We start from the raw sequence: 16,276 nt of genomic DNA, 5'->3' as shown, positions 1-16,276 counted from the left end.
CACTTCGAACCATCCCCTGCTGCGTTATCATCTGCTCCTCAACGGTCAGCCCTTCCCACCAGGGCACGAACATCTGATTAGCCTGTGCTACGTGCAGCAATGGCACTAACTAACCAAGTAAAGGTAAAGCACCTGTGAAAGATACACCTGAACTACTCCATCCATCAATTTTCACGGCAGCACACGCAGAAAGACTTCGGCGCTGCCGACACACCTTCTCTTTGGATCCAACTTCACGTTAGGAAAGCTACCTTAGACCTCCCAGAAGAAGGGCACGGCCACCAGCTTTGCCCTTCCCGAACCAGCGACTCTCAGAGGTTGAGGACTGGCGGAATAAATTCAGGTCTTGCCCTGTAGGCAAATCGCACCACGAAAAGACCTCGAAGCCAAACAAGGCGACCTCCTTCCACTTGAGACAGCAACGGCAGGATGGTCAAGTAATCGAGGAGCTCCACCTCTAATGCAGCAGGTTCCCAGCCTCATGTACACTTACAATCCTTGGAGCTACTTGCGATATATTTTCACGGCCTTGCTGGCCACGGGCAGCTGGACGCTATTTCTTCTTCTAGACAAGGAAAGGACAGTCTTGGAAGTCTGTCACGCTTCACCTCCCCTCCTCTTCAACATAGCCCACGTAATTATCATTTATTACCTGCCTGGAAACACCACCCAAATCCTGGAGCTAGATGCTGCCCGCAGAGATCAGAAAGCTCCTCCAGTACCAGGAGAAAAGCAGCACCAAGGCTGAAAGAAGAACTTGACGCTTGCTCGCTTTTACCTTCAAACGCAGGCATTTGTGAAAAAAAAAAAAGAAAAAAAAAAAAGAGTTTAAATAACAAACGTTTGCCCAAGTATTTATAAATTGAGCTAAAAAGAGTTTTCCTTTCAACTAAAGGACCCTCATCGGGTGTGTAGTCCCAACACTGAGGCACTGCAAGAGGTGTGGGGTGCGAGACCCCAAATTTCTCCCCGGCCATGAATGTTCCCGTCATGCCCCTTGGGATTTCAGGCAAGACATGGGACCGTTCTCTCCCACCTCCCTTGATGGGATCCTGGTCTCTGACAGTTTTCCATAAGCAGAACCACAGCATCGTAGGGTTGGAAGGGACCTCTGGAGATCATCTAGTCCAACCCCCCTGCCAGAGCAGGGTCACCCAGAGCAGGTGGCACAGGAACGTGTCCAGGCGGATTTGGAATATCTCCGGAGAAGGAGACTCCACAGCCTCTCTGGGCAGCCTCTTCCAGGGCTCTGCCACCCTCAAAGGAAAGAAGTTCCTTCTCAGGTTTAGAAGGAACTTCCTATGCTCAAGTTTGTGCCCGTTACCTCTTGTCCTGTGGCCGGGCACCACTGAGAAGAGCCTGGCCCCATCCTCCTGACACCCACCCTTTAAGTATTTATAAGCGTGGTTTGGTCTTGCTTCAGCATTTGCAGAAGAAGAGGAGTTCCCACCCACCCACGCTGACAAAGCAGACGAGGGGAAAGAGGAGCCACCGCCGTGCTCTTCGGATCATGTCAGGTCGCACGTACGTTTGAAGTTGGCCACCCAGTTCTCAGCAGCCAGGAGCAATCTTGTAACGGCCACTTCCTCCACCGCTCGCGGAGCTGATCTTCAGGAAAGCTCTGTAGCGCGAGGAAATCCTGACCATCGCCACCAAAGCGTTATCGACACAGCAAGGAGATAATAACGACAGGAACTGCCTTACGGCAAACTCACCGTCATGATTCATGCGACTGCTTGGTGCCAAGGTCCATCAAGCTGTAACACAGCGAGGGGAGGTCACACATGCTAACACGGGTTATTGTGATAAAAAAAATAATAAAAGAGGTGGGTTCCTACAATTTGATGAGCATCATCTACTCTCCCTCCGGCAAATGAATCAGGTCTTCAGTGCGTGATACGGCTTACTGCGTCGAACTTGTCTTCTCATAGAAGGCCACAGGTCCCACCTTCTCCCTTTGGGGAGGTAGGTGTTATCTAGCCTGGCAGATATGGAATGCCACCTGGAAAAACTATCGCCATTCACGGTGGTGGAACCCAGCGTGGTGTGCAAGTTTCACAACCGCTCCAGATTCACAAGAAGTATGACAGAAGCCACAGCAGCCCTCTGATCCGTGTACGACATCCCCCAACAGAGAGATGCAGACTGCTTTGATGATGGACAAGACCAGCGGGCAAACCACTATGGGTCAGGGCCTGCAGCACTTCTCCTAAGACCTTTTACTCCAGGAACTGATGGCTCAGACCATCACGATCTGTGATACACGTCCGAGGAGAAGCAGGCACGTCATGAAAGGTGCCAGCTTGAAAACCTGGGTGCTGCCTGCCAGGTGGTGGTCAATCCCCGGAGCAAGGTGCAATCACAACATGCCAAGCAGCCGTGCCTCCTTCAACCCCATCCTTGCTGGAGACCATACCTCACCAGCCCGCGGGCTTTGCTCGTGCACTGTGAGAGCAGCAGAAATTCCCCATCTTGGACAACCAGAGAAAGAGAGGTCAAGGACAAGCAAGAGACACGAGGTCTCACCTACCCTCTGTGGGGATTTGGCCACTCGTTGAGCAGACGCTGGGGAAGATGCTGCCGTGGCACGGCGGAGGGGACAGTAAGGGGACAGATTTCCCCCCAACCATGAGAACAACCATCGGTACCTTCTCCAAGCGCAACACCACACCAGAAATAGAGCACGCCGGAGACTTCATTTTATTTTTTCTTTCTTTTTTTTTTGGGGGGGGGGGGGCGGGGGCGGGTTGTCTTTTTGCAGCTATGGATTACTGAGTTCGCAGAGTCTCTCTTTAATGTCACACGCGCAGCTCAGGTCCCTCAGGCCCCAGCAGAAGCAGCCTGGGATATTTGCACAGACCCCTCACAATGGAAGGAAGAGGGTGTAGGAGGGAGGATCAGGCTGCTGACCCCTTTATTGTTCTTGGGCCAGAAGAAAGCTTCCTTCTGGCTTAAGAACCACGGCGCTGAAAAAGTTTTCCAGCCAAAACGAGTCAGATGGAGTCACTGGGTGGTGGTTTTTATTTTTTTTTTTTTGTGTTATTTTTTTTTTTTGTCTCTCTCCTTCCCCTGCCTCCCCCTGCGGCCGAGCGACGGGGAGTCACAGGGTTGCGCTCCATTCACAAAATACCTGCTGCACATCACGTAGTCCTTCCCCCCCGACGGCGGGGAAAGGCGCTGTAACCCAAGCAAACGAAAATAAACCATTTTTTTTTTTTTCTTTCTCCATAGATTTAAAAAAAAAAAAAAAAAAAAAAAAAAAAAGAAAGGAAGAAAGGACCCTGCTCCCAGACTGACGCCTCCAGGGTGCACCCGCCGGGGAAGGGGTAGGCGGGAGGTGGGGGGAAGCGAGACGACGCTATGAAAGAAAACAAAACCAGCATATTCTGCTCCGAAAGGATTAAATGGAGGTTTTCCAAAAAAACACCCCGCCATTATATAATGAGGCTTAACTCGGAGTCACGGGGGTCACACGATGCAGCAGACTGGAAAAACCGAAGCGCAACGTGGCCTTTTCATCGTTAAGCCAACCATAAAAAAAAAAAATTAAAAAAAAATAGAAAAACGATATTGTGATTGCACGACAAGGTGGCCGCTCGCACACTAGTGGTCGGGGTATTTTTTTTACCCCCCCCCCCAACTTCGCTCTTTTTGGCTGAAATACCATTTTAGTGTGAGTTTGACTCCTCGCCTTTCTGCCTATCGGGGTGGTGACCTGTTTTTCCGGGACGCTGTTGGTGCCGGGCAGAGATGCCATGGGGAGCACGGGGACCACGGCGGCTTCCGAAGCCTTAAGGTCCACCGGGCCGATTTGCACTGAAAGCAAAATAAAGCACAAATGCAAATTTTACCCCAATAATCCAGATCAAAACCCATCGCTGGGTTTCCAGATCGAAATTTACACGGAAGGAGATGATTTTTTAGCACGCTGGTTGCATCTACGAGTCCAACCATGATCCATGACCACCTAGCCCCCAAGTTCTCCATAGCCTTAGGTTGAGTTGGTCGTACAACCGTGGGCAACCTTGAAGCTCCTGCATCCTTGATGTCTCCTAGCGTTTCCTACACCAGAGGTCCTAGCTGCAGGGCTAAACGAGATCCACGGACGCAGCGGCGTGGATGGGAACAACCCAAACGAGAAGAAAGCTTTAAAAAAAAGCCCACCCTAGCCCTCGGATTTTGGAAAACCAAACCTTCATTGACCACGGGCCCAACGGCTACAGCAGACCGGCCACCACGGCATGCCCAGGAGGTCCACCTGCAGCGGTGGGACCTACCAGTACCATCAGGTTGGAAACCTGGACATCATCCTAGGTCCGTGTTTTCTTTTTACGTTACAACAAATGCAAATTTGCTTTTCATCTTGGACTCTTAAAAAACTGGCTTTGGTCCAGATTGTCTTTGCAGAGTGACCACGAAACAGGGAATTTCCTTTCTCCCACCGCCATTGCTTCAAACCCTGCAACTACCAACCCCCCAACTTTTTATTCTTATCTCGTAAACACGCAGCAATCCAAACTTGAGGAACTTTATGGAGGATTTATTCACAGCCCAAAGAGGAAGGGCGTCCAAACGAAGGCGTACGCAGCCCACCACCTTTACCGAATGATGTCCTGTTACAGAGCGAGTGTCGGTGGCCCCATCCCAAGACCAGCGAGCAGAAGCCATTAGTATCTCATGTGATATCTCCTTATTTTGCCCAGCCAAGGGGTCTTATTTTGCCCAGCCAAGGGGAAACAAACAGTTCCTATAAGCATACATAGTTTCTTTCCGTTCGGACAAGGCGCCTCAAAAGAATATACAATGAGAAACGAAATAATCAAGCGGGTGACAAAAGCAGGAAGAAATGAAGCTTTATCATTCTCCAGTGGTTTCTCTGCTCATACATTACAGGAATTTAAAAAAGAAAAAAAAAAGAGAGAATTAAAAAGAAAGCAAGCCAACAATGAGGAGTTTCTCCATGGTGGTACCAGCAGGTGAGGAGCAGAGCAGAAAAACCCAGGGAGACATGGACACCGAGGAGCATCGTGTGGCCAAAGGCGTGGAGACCACGTTCCTCTTGCTATTTCTATTAGCCCAGATGAAATCCTTCAACCCCACCATCCAGCGAAGGCGTTTTAGGGATGGCACAGAGTTTTCTTTCCCTGACCGCCTACAGCCGGGCGCTTGCCATTTTTTTAGAGCCGGCAGAAGAGTTCGTGGAGTATCTTAAAAAAAACCCAAACAACCCCCCCCCCAAAAAGGTATTTTGAAAATCATAAAGCGAGGGACAATCCAAACGCGGGATTAGAAAGGACCACTGGGTTACAGAGCTCGGTCCTCGGCGAGGACATCGTCCAATTGCCTTCCTAAACAGTCTTTATTTTCCCCACGGAAGAGACATCCAGGCATCGTGTGCGGCAGTAAATTTCCCACTTAAAAGGACAATCTTTGACCGAACCACCTTGGATTGCAATAAACACTTATCCTGCCACTAAATACCTATATTTACACCCATAGCTATATATATATATATGTATGCGTGTATATATATATATATAATTTCCCCAAGCTGGATGGGATTCACTTACCTGCTGCCTCCGGGCAGGAAATTCACATTTTAAGAACTTCTGCTCTCATTTATCGTATCGGTTGCTATTTCTATAACATCAGAGGAAAGGCAGAAGAAAAGGGGTTGGGGGGGGGAAGCATCTTCTGGTCAAGAAGAAATTTTTCAGCGTGACAGGAAACATTAACCTCATATTTCGTCAGACAAGGGACAAGGACATCCCCCATTAGCGGGATTTTTTTAGAGGGCGACGGGTTTCTAGGCTCCGTAGGTCCCCTCCGCCGACGGGGACGAATGCACGTCCTCTCTTCTCTGGTCCTGCGCTATGTCTGTTATTATGATTATTATTATTTCTTTTTTTTTTTTTTTTTAAGAGAGAAATTCCTTCCTTAACTTTATATTATTAAAAATTCAGGTCTTTCACAGGGAACGGGGAAGAGGATCACGGTGGGGAAATAGCCAAGGCAGCAGAAATAGCTGCTTGACCACAGACACACTGAATTTTGATTTGGGCTCTCTAGAAATCTCTATTTTTTTTTATCCCCCCCCCCCCCCCCCACCCCCCACTACTTTTAATACCTTTTTTTTTTTAAAAACTTACTCCACAAATGGCTTCAGGAAAACATTCAGCAAATTCAAGGGAAGGCAGCGAAAGCCCTCTCAGATTTCTTATGAATTCTCCGGGAAAACGAGGGAGAAAACGACGTAACTCTATTCACAAGTTAAAATTCAGGCAGGATTTGGGGGACGTGCGTGTTACAGTCTATAGAAAGGACTGGGAAAAAAAAAAAACAAAACCAAACCAAAACCTTTCGGGCTTGCTTTAGATATTACATAGCTGCACAAAAGCAAACCTTTTTGAAAGGGAAGTCAACTATAAGGCTGAGAAAAGCCCTTCTTGCTCTCTGGAACTCAACGCGCCGACATTTTTGAGCCCCAAATGCCTATCGAGTTGTTATTTAGACCCCAGTACAAGTCCCCATATCTAAATTCCCCAGAAAACTTCAGTTCTCAGGTCTAAAACTACTCGTGAAACCCTTAAAAGCAAAACAAAGGATTCTTCTTCACCATCCTCCCAGGAACAGACTGACCCATCCGGCTCTCCCACCATCTCCCTGCGGTTCCTGGCCACGAATCCAAGACTCGCCACCTATTATTGGTAATCCCAGCGTAGTTCTGCCACTCAACCTCTTTCTGTCTACATCTCCCACTAGCCCGGCCCAAGAAAAAGCTGCAAAGCAGCCAAAATCTCATTGTTTGTAATTTTTTTTTTGTAGCACAAACCAGCGCCTGGCAAACTGGGGTCTAAGGAACAGAGACAGTCCGGCAGCAGACACCACCATGGTCCTCATCTCCCTCCCGCTGAAGCTGACACGTCTTTCAATGTGGGTTGGGGACAACAGGGTAGATGGGAGACGGGGACAGATGGACAAACGGGAACGCGAGTGTTCAGCGGAATATCCCACATTTGAAGGGGCAGCAGCATCTTCCAGAGAAAGGGAGGACCCCTCAGCACATCTGGTACTGCTCCTTATGTAGAGCATCACTTGGGCCCTGCTGGAGCATCCCATAGGAGCAGAGTTGAGGATTACTACATTTGCAAAAGTGAGATTTCCAAGAGGAATCACGGAATGGTAGGGGTCGGAAGGGACCTCTGGAGATCACCTAGTCCAATCCCTCTGCCAGAAGAGGGTCACCCAGAGCAGGTTGCACAGGAACGCGTCCAGGCGGGTTTTGAATGTCTCCAGAGATGGAGATTCCACCACCTCTCTGGGCAGCCTCTTCCAGGGCTCTGCCACCTTCAAAGGAAAGAAGTTCCTTCTCAGGTTTAGGTGGAACTTCCTATGCTCAAGTTTTTGCCCGTTACCTCTTGAGTAACGGAGTAAGGGAGGTGTCACGATGCAAACTAGGAAGACTCGGGGGGTCTTCCCGGGGCATGTCATGCCCTCTTGAGGCATGTCTAACCCCTAGGCACCAGCTCCCTCAGGGTCATGGTGCTTGGACAAGGCAATGACAGGGGCTTCACAGACACCTTCAGTTTTAACCCTGCTCTACTCAGGGCTTCCATCTGCTTTGAGGCTCACGACAACGCGCAGTCCTAACCAAATTCAGTCCCGGGTGCAGAGAAACACCTTCCCCTTCCGCAAGCCCCAGGGTCCCCCGTGTTGGACGTGCACCCCGAGCGCGAGGTGGGCGCAGCGGGACGGAGAACGGCATGACCCAGTGCGGGAAGGTGTGAGACGCAGCCACTTCGGGGTGAGGTTTCTGCTTGGAAAAAGCCTTTGGAAAAAGCTTCTTGCTTCCTCTGCACAGATCCGTGATTCGGGGCTGTGCAGCGAGGTCGCAGTGCCCTCTAGTGCTGCGGGGCTCCCTTCTGCCACCAGCCCTGTCCCCTCAGCCACCAAACCCCAAGCCAGCCTTCAGAGCGGCAAAGTAAACCACCCTTGCCCTTTCCACCGACGCTCCTTGAACACCACAAACCTGTGTCTCTGAATCCAGATGACCCAAAGAGGGTGTGAGAGCACCTCAATGCCTCCCATCCTGGCAAGAGCCCGTTACCGGTCCACCATTCTCCAAACAACAGGGTCCCAAACCTGCCCAGCTGACCAGTACCAGCTCCAGGAACCTCAACAAAAAAAAAAAAGGCATCTCCAGGACGACCTGATTGAGAAGACACCCCCACAAATTATGAGCCAACGTTGGTGAGTCTGCTTGAACTGGGTGATGACGATGATGGCGACAGAAACGTCAAAGCTCTTGGTCATTTCCCTGGTGTTTTCTTTGTGGGGTGAATCAGTCTATTATTTGATATGGAAGAACATCATAATCTGAAAAACCCACAAGAAGATCTCCCCTCTTCTGCACATCCAATAAAAAAACATGGGGTTTACAACCTGGTTCAAGGCTCACAGCAACTGTGCTCTACTGTCAGAGCCCAGGCTTGGGCCTTGCAAGAACCTGCGAGCTGGTGACCTGTGTAGAAGATAAGCCAGCCTTGGTCCAGACCTCCCCTTTGCGGTGCTTTGGAGATAGCAACGGTCTCATCTGCCTTCCTTGGCCAACGGTGGTCTTGACTCTAACACTGGCGTGATGCTGAAGGGGTTACAGGTGACCACGGCACTTTGCCCTCTCAGCCCAAGGAGACGGTCATTGTCAGCTGGGTTAAATGCCACTAAAACCAGCCCACAAAAAGACCCCATTTTACTGGAAGTCACAGCAAAACAAAAGCTTTTTACTCAGCAGGGGAGATCTGACTCCCAATACGTTGTGACCTATACTCAAGTAAACCTTGGCTCTTTGACAGGGACTTTCCACAGTGGTTTTAGCAGTTACAGTATTGGAAAGACCCTTGGGATAAGGGAAACTGGCTTGTTAGACTAGAAACCTTCTCTGAAAGCAATGCCGTGCCTCCACGCTCTGGATGGAGTCCAGCAGGATCTGGCGGGGGGCAGAAGAAATCCCCCTAAGTTTAGGGCTCCTAGGAAAGCCACCGCAACTCGTTCATAAGCGTTCGGTGGACACACAAAGGACGTCAGGGTTAGGCCTCATGACTGGCAGGAGGGACATACAGCACGTGTCACCGACCAGGTCACTCCCAGTGGGAGGGGATGCCAGACAGAGGGATGAGCCCACCCCAGCTCCACCGGTGCAGAACAGCCTACTGAGAGCGGGCCATGTTTTTGTCACCAAGGCTCTGAAAAAGGAGGCATCCGGGCTGGCTAACGAGCTGGCTAAAATGAGAACTGCCCAACCTTGTAGTGCAGAAAGAGCGGGCAAGAGAGGAAGAGGACTCTGTATGGTGATAGTAAATAACACCACCCCACCAAAGAGCCATCCCTGAGCTCCAGAGAGGCCCCTGTCCCCCTGCCACCGCCACCCTGGAAGGGTCAGTGATCTGTAGGGTTCTGGAACAAGCCCTCACACCAGTGCTGGACACCAACCTCCTCCCCTTGCATGGAGAGTGACAGCAGAGGGAATGCTCAGCCACGATCCACCGTTCTTCCCCTGGACACCTGGGTTGGCTTCATCTCTCTTAAGGAACCTACCATGTCTGAACAAGTCCAGGTGTGAGCTGGTCCTTCTGGGCTCCTTACCATCCAACCTTCTCCTCATCCAACCTTCTCTAGACCTCTAGATGGTCTAGATGCCCCAGTGTGTCCATGCCTCTCCTACAGCCAGAACCCCAAGTGACCAGCACGTGTACAGGTCCCACCTTTACTCACATGATCTCTACACTGAATTGTAAGGTCTGACTTGAAAACACTCGTCAATGAGGAGAGGTCCCAAGGGGATTGGGTAGAGACGCCTGTTGGGTGCCTAAATTCAGGTGGGATCCCAGTATGGTCAGGAATCCCAGAGCTTCTAAGCCTATTTGGACAAGGCCAGGAGTACAGTGGTGCTGCGAGGAACACGAACAACTTACAGACTCTGCCTTTCTCCTAAGGAGCTGCTCCCTTGCTCCTCATCCAACAAGGAAGCTGGATGACAAGCTGTAGCCAAAAGAGAAACAACCAGTTTATTGTAACTCCAAGCATATGACAAAAAGGGTCAAAAATCAGTAAGGAAACAGGAGATGAGCTGCAAGGCAATTAAGAAGCCAAACCAAACGATATCGGTGCCGTCTTCCAAGTTTATCCCATAGAACCAGTAAAGCCCAGTATGCCTTTCAAAAATGCCACATAATTTCTACCTCCTAAAACACAAGGCAAGGAACCGTTGGCCATTGAAGGCACAGCCACACCGTTCGGAGGAAGGCAGGCCCATCCTGAGGGTGCGAGTCCAGCAAACCAAAAGCCAAAACCAGCAAGATGCCAGTTCAGAAACCATTTGGGATGTGTCCCAAAACTCTCTGCTCATGTCTAGCAGCATTCACAGCATGTTCCTTGCATCCTTCGTGAGCTTCACAGGGAGGATGGAGGGCATCTTGGAGGAACGTGACCCCTTGGGTTATTTTCTGTGGTAAGTGTAGAGTTTGTCAAGGGCTTGCATCCTGAAGACCATCTCTAGGACTAGGGTATTCATCTGTGACGCATCCAAGCCTGAAAGCCTTTCTGAGTATTTTCCAAAGGGAGCAAAAGCAAAATGCACTGACTCAGCCCTCCCCCATGACATCTTTGTGACACCAGAATGGTTACATGGTCTCCTCCAACAAACCAGCTGAGGTGAAAATGGAGGGGATGATGAAGACTGGCTCTGCATCTGAGCTGCGCCTCTCTAACGTAGCCGACAACCGATCCTCCCTAGCGTGTAATAAAAAGCAGATCTTATGAATGGGGAATACTTATCTTCAAAAGATTATTTGCTTCCAAAGTCACTTTTTGGCAGCACTTAGGTGAATCAGTGCCCAAATCCAACTACGGGCTCCTGTGAGTAAGGAGAGATGGAGAGGTTATAGCTCATGAGCCGAGCCAAAGCAATGACCTCATGAGCTCCTAGCCACGAAGCTTTCAAAACAAAGCCTATTTACCAGTAAAAACGAGCGCCCCAGATGAGCTTTGAAAAGACGGGGCAGGAGGAAGCTTCAAAATACCGGTTGTCGCGAAGTAATCGCTCCCAGTGACCAAGCGGAGCCTGATTCTCCTGCCCGCGCGCGTCCACGAGATGGCAGAGCGCGCCGCGCTGTGGAGCATCTCCGAAGAGCGAAACGCAGAGGGAAATGCACGCCTTCTCCAATTTCAAAACAAAAGGCTGGCGACAAGCATTTTTCCCCTCAGACAGCTATGATGAAAGAGGGTTTGTGGGGGGGGGGGGGCTGTTTTGGGGTTTGTTCATTTTTTCGCCTTTTTATTGCCTAATTGTCCTAGGCTTTCTTTGCAATATTTCGTTAAAATACTATTGCTAGATTCCAGCAGCAAAACTCATGTGCATATATTTACGTCCACGTATCCAGAATATTCTGCTTAAGCCATTAGGGGAGTCGCTGTATCTCTCTGTGGAGATACGCATGCAGTCCTGGACGTACACTGGAAATTAGTTGTAGATTCATGTCCTACGTCCGTCCTACAAAGGAACCCAAATTTCCAAAGCAGCCTGCAAGTAAGACTCACTACCTCTCCCAAACTTGGTGCTCTCTTAACCCTGCTATAGCTGCTGAAGTCATTCAACCACAAAACGTTTGGATCCAAGTTGTGCCGGAGGATGCTCGGACCGGCACGGTCACGCCAAAGGATGCTTGGACCTGCCCAGGCGCACCAGAGGATGCTCGGACCAGCCCCTCCGTCCATGCACGGCTGCCGTAAGCAACCCATGAGTTCTTAAACACAGACAGAACAAGAGTTTACTTATCTCCAACCTGAAAAGGTTCTTCTTTAGGATATGACACAAACGTAACTGCAGTGTGGGAAAGCCCTATGGAAGGTGAAAGGTTTTTCTTCCATAGGCTCAGAAGAATATTTTCCCTTGTGCCCCTACGCACCGCGCTCCACCGAGCCATTTAAAACAAGGGGTAAACACCAGCAAAATCACTGCCGACACCGCACAATCACATTCAAATCCAGTTAACAATGATATGTCGGGATTAAACCAGCTGTCTGCGAGTATTTCACTTGTCAATGCCGAACAAGATAAATCCTCACCCAGAACTACCCGGCTCCCAGTTCCCGCAGGCGCGTACGACTGTACCTGCCTAGGTGAGTCTCCAAAACAATGTCGTATTGCATGAGTCTGCCCAGAGGCACAAACAAAACACCAAATCCAGCGTTCCCACTAGGTCTTCCAGCTTAGAGCTGCCCCACAAAGAATTAAGCCAGATATTAAGGTCTATATTGGTATTAATTCACCGGAGTCGACGGACTCGACCTGGTGTTACGACAGGATGAGGTGACAACCAGACCAGCAGGACTTGGCTTATTTAATAGCTGTCAACTATAAAAGACGTTAAACCCTGGAGAAGAACCTTAGCTCCTTGCACCAAAGATAGTTTGAGTCCTCATTCCAATTATTCCCCAGGGAAACTAACCTCATTTTGTGGAATTACTGGGGTGTGTATCAGCTGAACCCGATGTTTTCTCCCTGTGACCTAAAGTCCAGACATACCAAGCATGGAAGAAACTGAGCAGAAAGCAGCTGCAGGCAGCTTTCCTCCCTGCCAAAGTCAGCAGCAATTCTCCGTTCTTTCCACTGGTTCACTTACTTAGTGCCAGCTAGCTCACCCAGAAGAAATAATAAGATCATCACATGGTTTGCAGGATGAGCAAGGCTTTTCCTCACATGATGCATGAGCAAGAAGCCCGGCGAGCTCTTTGTTCAGCACTGAAAAGGGTAACCGCTTACTACAGCGCATGAGAACTTCTCCATCCTTCCCTCTGGAGGCAACTCGTTAAAAATACACTGCAGCAAAAACACGTTGAGCATCCAACCCAGGATGCTCAGCTCCTTTGAGGACTGGCGCTCCGGAAAGTGAAAAATTATATGATGCTGACAAATGGACCTAATTCAATGGGCTTTTTTTAAATCTCATCCCGCCATTCCCCAACATTCGAGCGTCAAAAACCATTTAACCAGCACTACCAAAACCGGGGATGTAGAGGGTGATCTGGAGAAAACATACAAGTAGATGACCGCTCCATATAAACACAGGCGCGCCCCATAGAGGAAATATCTGGGTCAGGACACCATCACTGCTGCCTTCCTAGAAGGAATTTGTTTTGGAGTTTTCAGGAGACTTGGTGCTCTTCAGAACCTCCTTCCCTAAAATATATGAGCCCTGTGTCCATGTACGTGTACATATATATATATCTATGTATACATATACTGTCCTCAACGTTTCCCCTCCCAACGAAGTCTCTGCAGCAACCACAGACATAATTCTCCACCACAAATCCCACAAAACTATAGCTCCGCGCATCCAGTCCAGGCTTTCCCACTTCTGGGAAGGGTTTCCTAAGGACAAGTAAGGCAGGGAACTGCTGGTCTCCACCTTACCATGGGTAGATGTCCTCATCACCTACCTGCCACACTGGAAGGACTTTCTCTATGTCGTTCAAGTTGATGCCGTCACCGTCCTCGTATTTCCCTTTTCCGAGCCTGCGGCAGGAAGAAAACAAAAACAAACCCAAGTGAAACCTCGCTGGAACCAAAGTTAATTTTTTATTACGGCGCATGGGGAAGCTTAGTTGTTACTGCAAAGGACCCTCATGAAAACGAAGAGGCTCTCTGAAGCGAGTAAGCTCTGCCTCCAAAACACTCCCACGCCGGCACAAAGCCGTTAATACAAAATTTAATGCTTTTCCCGGTTCTCTCCACCTGCGCCATCCGCCAAAGCGTTCAAACCCTTTTGGTTAATAGCGGCAGCGAGCAAACAAGTCAGTCCTGAGCAGTGGCGTTGGGTGATTTAATTCCCAGACCGAGCGAAACCGAAAGCCCACCTGGTCCAAAAAAAAAAACCAACAAAAAACAACAAAACGAGGACACGAAAACGTAAATGAAAAATGTTTCCTTTGAAGCACCGCTCATTTGTTGGGTCTCCACGGGAGCTCCCGTTCCCCTGCTGAGAAAGGTGTCGGCGACCAAGCACAAACATCCATCTCAGCCAGCAAACAGCCATCGATATAAATACAAACATACAATTTGAAACGCAAAAAAAAAAAAAAAAAAGAAAAAAAAATAATAGTGGGGTGAGAAGTCAAGCGCTGCCGGACCAAGCACAGAGGTGGCAGCTGAAGGACTTTCTTGTAGCAAGAAAGGGAAAAAAAAAAAAATAATCCAAAGATAATTACTAGCTGGATGCCGAGAGTTTGAAACGATCCAGAAGAAGAAAAAATAGTCAATAAACACCATCCTTCCACATTTATAAACAACTGAGGTGATCTATTTTTATTGCGCAAGAATGATAATGTATTTTTTGGTCAATTAGTGACAAGATATTGTTAAATAACGTACATTAGATAGATATTTTGACAGCAGCACGTCCAGGTAATCAGTGCCCAGAAGTCAGAGAACAACAGATCTCGGTGGAATTACAGCAAATGGTGTGGAAAACAAAAAAATAAAAAGCAAAAAGAAATGGAACGTGCTAAAGCACCGGGCTCGAAAACCAGCAAGATGGTTTTCAGAGGGCTGGAGCCCCTCTGCTGGGAGGACAGGCTGAGAGAGCTGGGGGGGTTCAGCCTGGAGAAGAGAAGGCTCCGCGGAGACCTTCCAGCCCCTTCCAGTCCCTCAAGGGGCTCCAGGAAAGCTGGGGAGGGACTCTGGATCAGAAAGAGGAGCCATGGGACAAGGGGGAATGGTTTTCAACTGGAAGAGGGGAGATTGAGATGAGATCTGAGGAAGAAACTCTTTGCTGTGAGGGTGGTGAGCCCCTGGCCCAGGTTGCCCAGAGAAGCTGTGGCTGCCCCATCCCTGGAGGGGTTCAAGGCCAGGTTGGCCGGGGCTTGGAGCAACCTGGGCTGGTGGGAGGTGTCTCTGCCCAGGGCAGGGTGGGTGGAACTAGATGATCTTTAAGGTCCTTTCCAACCCAAACCATTCTGTGATTCTATGAAGACAGACCAGTTGCAGGTCCAGAACAGGCAAATGTATCATAGGAAAAGGTTATCTGAAAAGGATGGGGACTGTCCCAGGGTGAAGGCCTGATGCTGGACTGTGGCATGAAGGCAGGGGATGAGGAGGCAGGGATTAGGGGGATGAAGGCAGCTTTCCTCTACAGGCTGCACGGCTGAGCCTGAATGACAGGACCGCAGGCAGCTGGGGCAGTCGTGGTTCAAAGAGGTGGCGGAGAAATTTCTCAGAGTACAGGAAAAACCGAAGTGATACGCGGGCTTGGGAGATACCTGCCATGAAAAGAGAATACCAGCTCCAAAAGGGCGTTTGAACTGGAAGAGTAAAAGCACAGCAAGAGCTAACGCTGGAAATTAAAGGCAAATTCAGGTCAGAAATGAGGTGCAGTTCCCTGGTTTTCCTTAACCACCACCAAGCTCAGTATCCGCAAATAAAATCAGCCGTCTTTCTGGAGGAACACTCTTCAGCCAAGCAAAAAGACACTTGAGGTCAATCAACTGGATGCAACTCCATGGTCAACCTTGGGCAAGCGATCAGGACAAAACGGTCTCTTTGGTACTTAAAAGTGGAGAAAACCCATTCGGAACAGCATCTTTCCCCCCTTTTTTTCCCCCCCCACTATTAAATTTTTCATTGCGCAGCTAGCACCTCAAAAACCCCCACTCAAGCGAGAGGGAAAATGCCTAGCTAACAGGTGGAGACTCTCGGAGGTTGTCCTGGGTTGAGCGACACAGGACTCATTTCTCTTCTAATGCTGGGGAAAACTCCACTTTTGGAAGACTCCAGCATGTGAATTCGTGAAAATATTTACTTTATAGCCAGCTAGGCTCTGTGGGATTCAAGGTCCCAGTGTTTTCGAGCCTTGCCAGCTGCAGGGATGAGGAGGAGCGAGGTCTGGGCGTTTGACCCGGGCTGGCCAACAGGATTATTTCATACCATGAACATCACATTCTATATAAATTAGGAAGTTTGATGCACAGTTTCTCTCTCCCTTGATGGCGGCGGTCCAGAGAGCTCCTGGCTCCGGTGCCGGACGGACACCTGAGCCCTTCCCTTCCTCCCGAAGCTGCAGCACTCGCAGTGTCCGACGTTTACTGTCCCCTGCTGGGAGCGCACGGCTTCCTGCTGAGAGAATTGGCTGAGTATAATTCTCGTATATCTTATATTAGTATCGGGATTGATACTGATTCTTTAGCATTATTGTTAATTATTTAGTCTCATCCTATTAAATCT

The 16,276-nt window shown here is 49.3% G+C and overlaps 1 protein-coding gene across 5 annotated transcripts in view; it reads right to left on the bottom strand.

Annotated features, from left to right (window-relative positions):
* The window catches only part of CTIF (cap binding complex dependent translation initiation factor), a 158,727-nt gene that overhangs the window by 86,238 nt on the left and 56,213 nt on the right, over nucleotides 1-16,276 (bottom strand). For 4 of the 5 annotated variants that reach the window (XM_063320459.1, XM_063320460.1, XM_063320461.1 and 1 more), the window contains one exon: nucleotides 13,498-13,573. The exons of the other annotated variant lie outside the window; for it this stretch is intronic. In XM_063320459.1, the coding sequence (XP_063176529.1) occupies nucleotides 13,498-13,573 (76 nt within the window). The remainder of the gene's footprint in view (nucleotides 1-13,497; nucleotides 13,574-16,276) is intronic. 5 annotated transcript variants of the gene reach the window in all.

This window comes from Chroicocephalus ridibundus, chromosome Z (genome assembly GCF_963924245.1).
Source record: "Chroicocephalus ridibundus chromosome Z, bChrRid1.1, whole genome shotgun sequence".
Lineage (NCBI taxonomy): Eukaryota > Metazoa > Chordata > Aves > Charadriiformes > Laridae > Chroicocephalus > Chroicocephalus ridibundus.
Note: the sequence above shows the minus strand (reverse complement) of the source record. Positions and strands in the feature narration are given on the sequence as shown.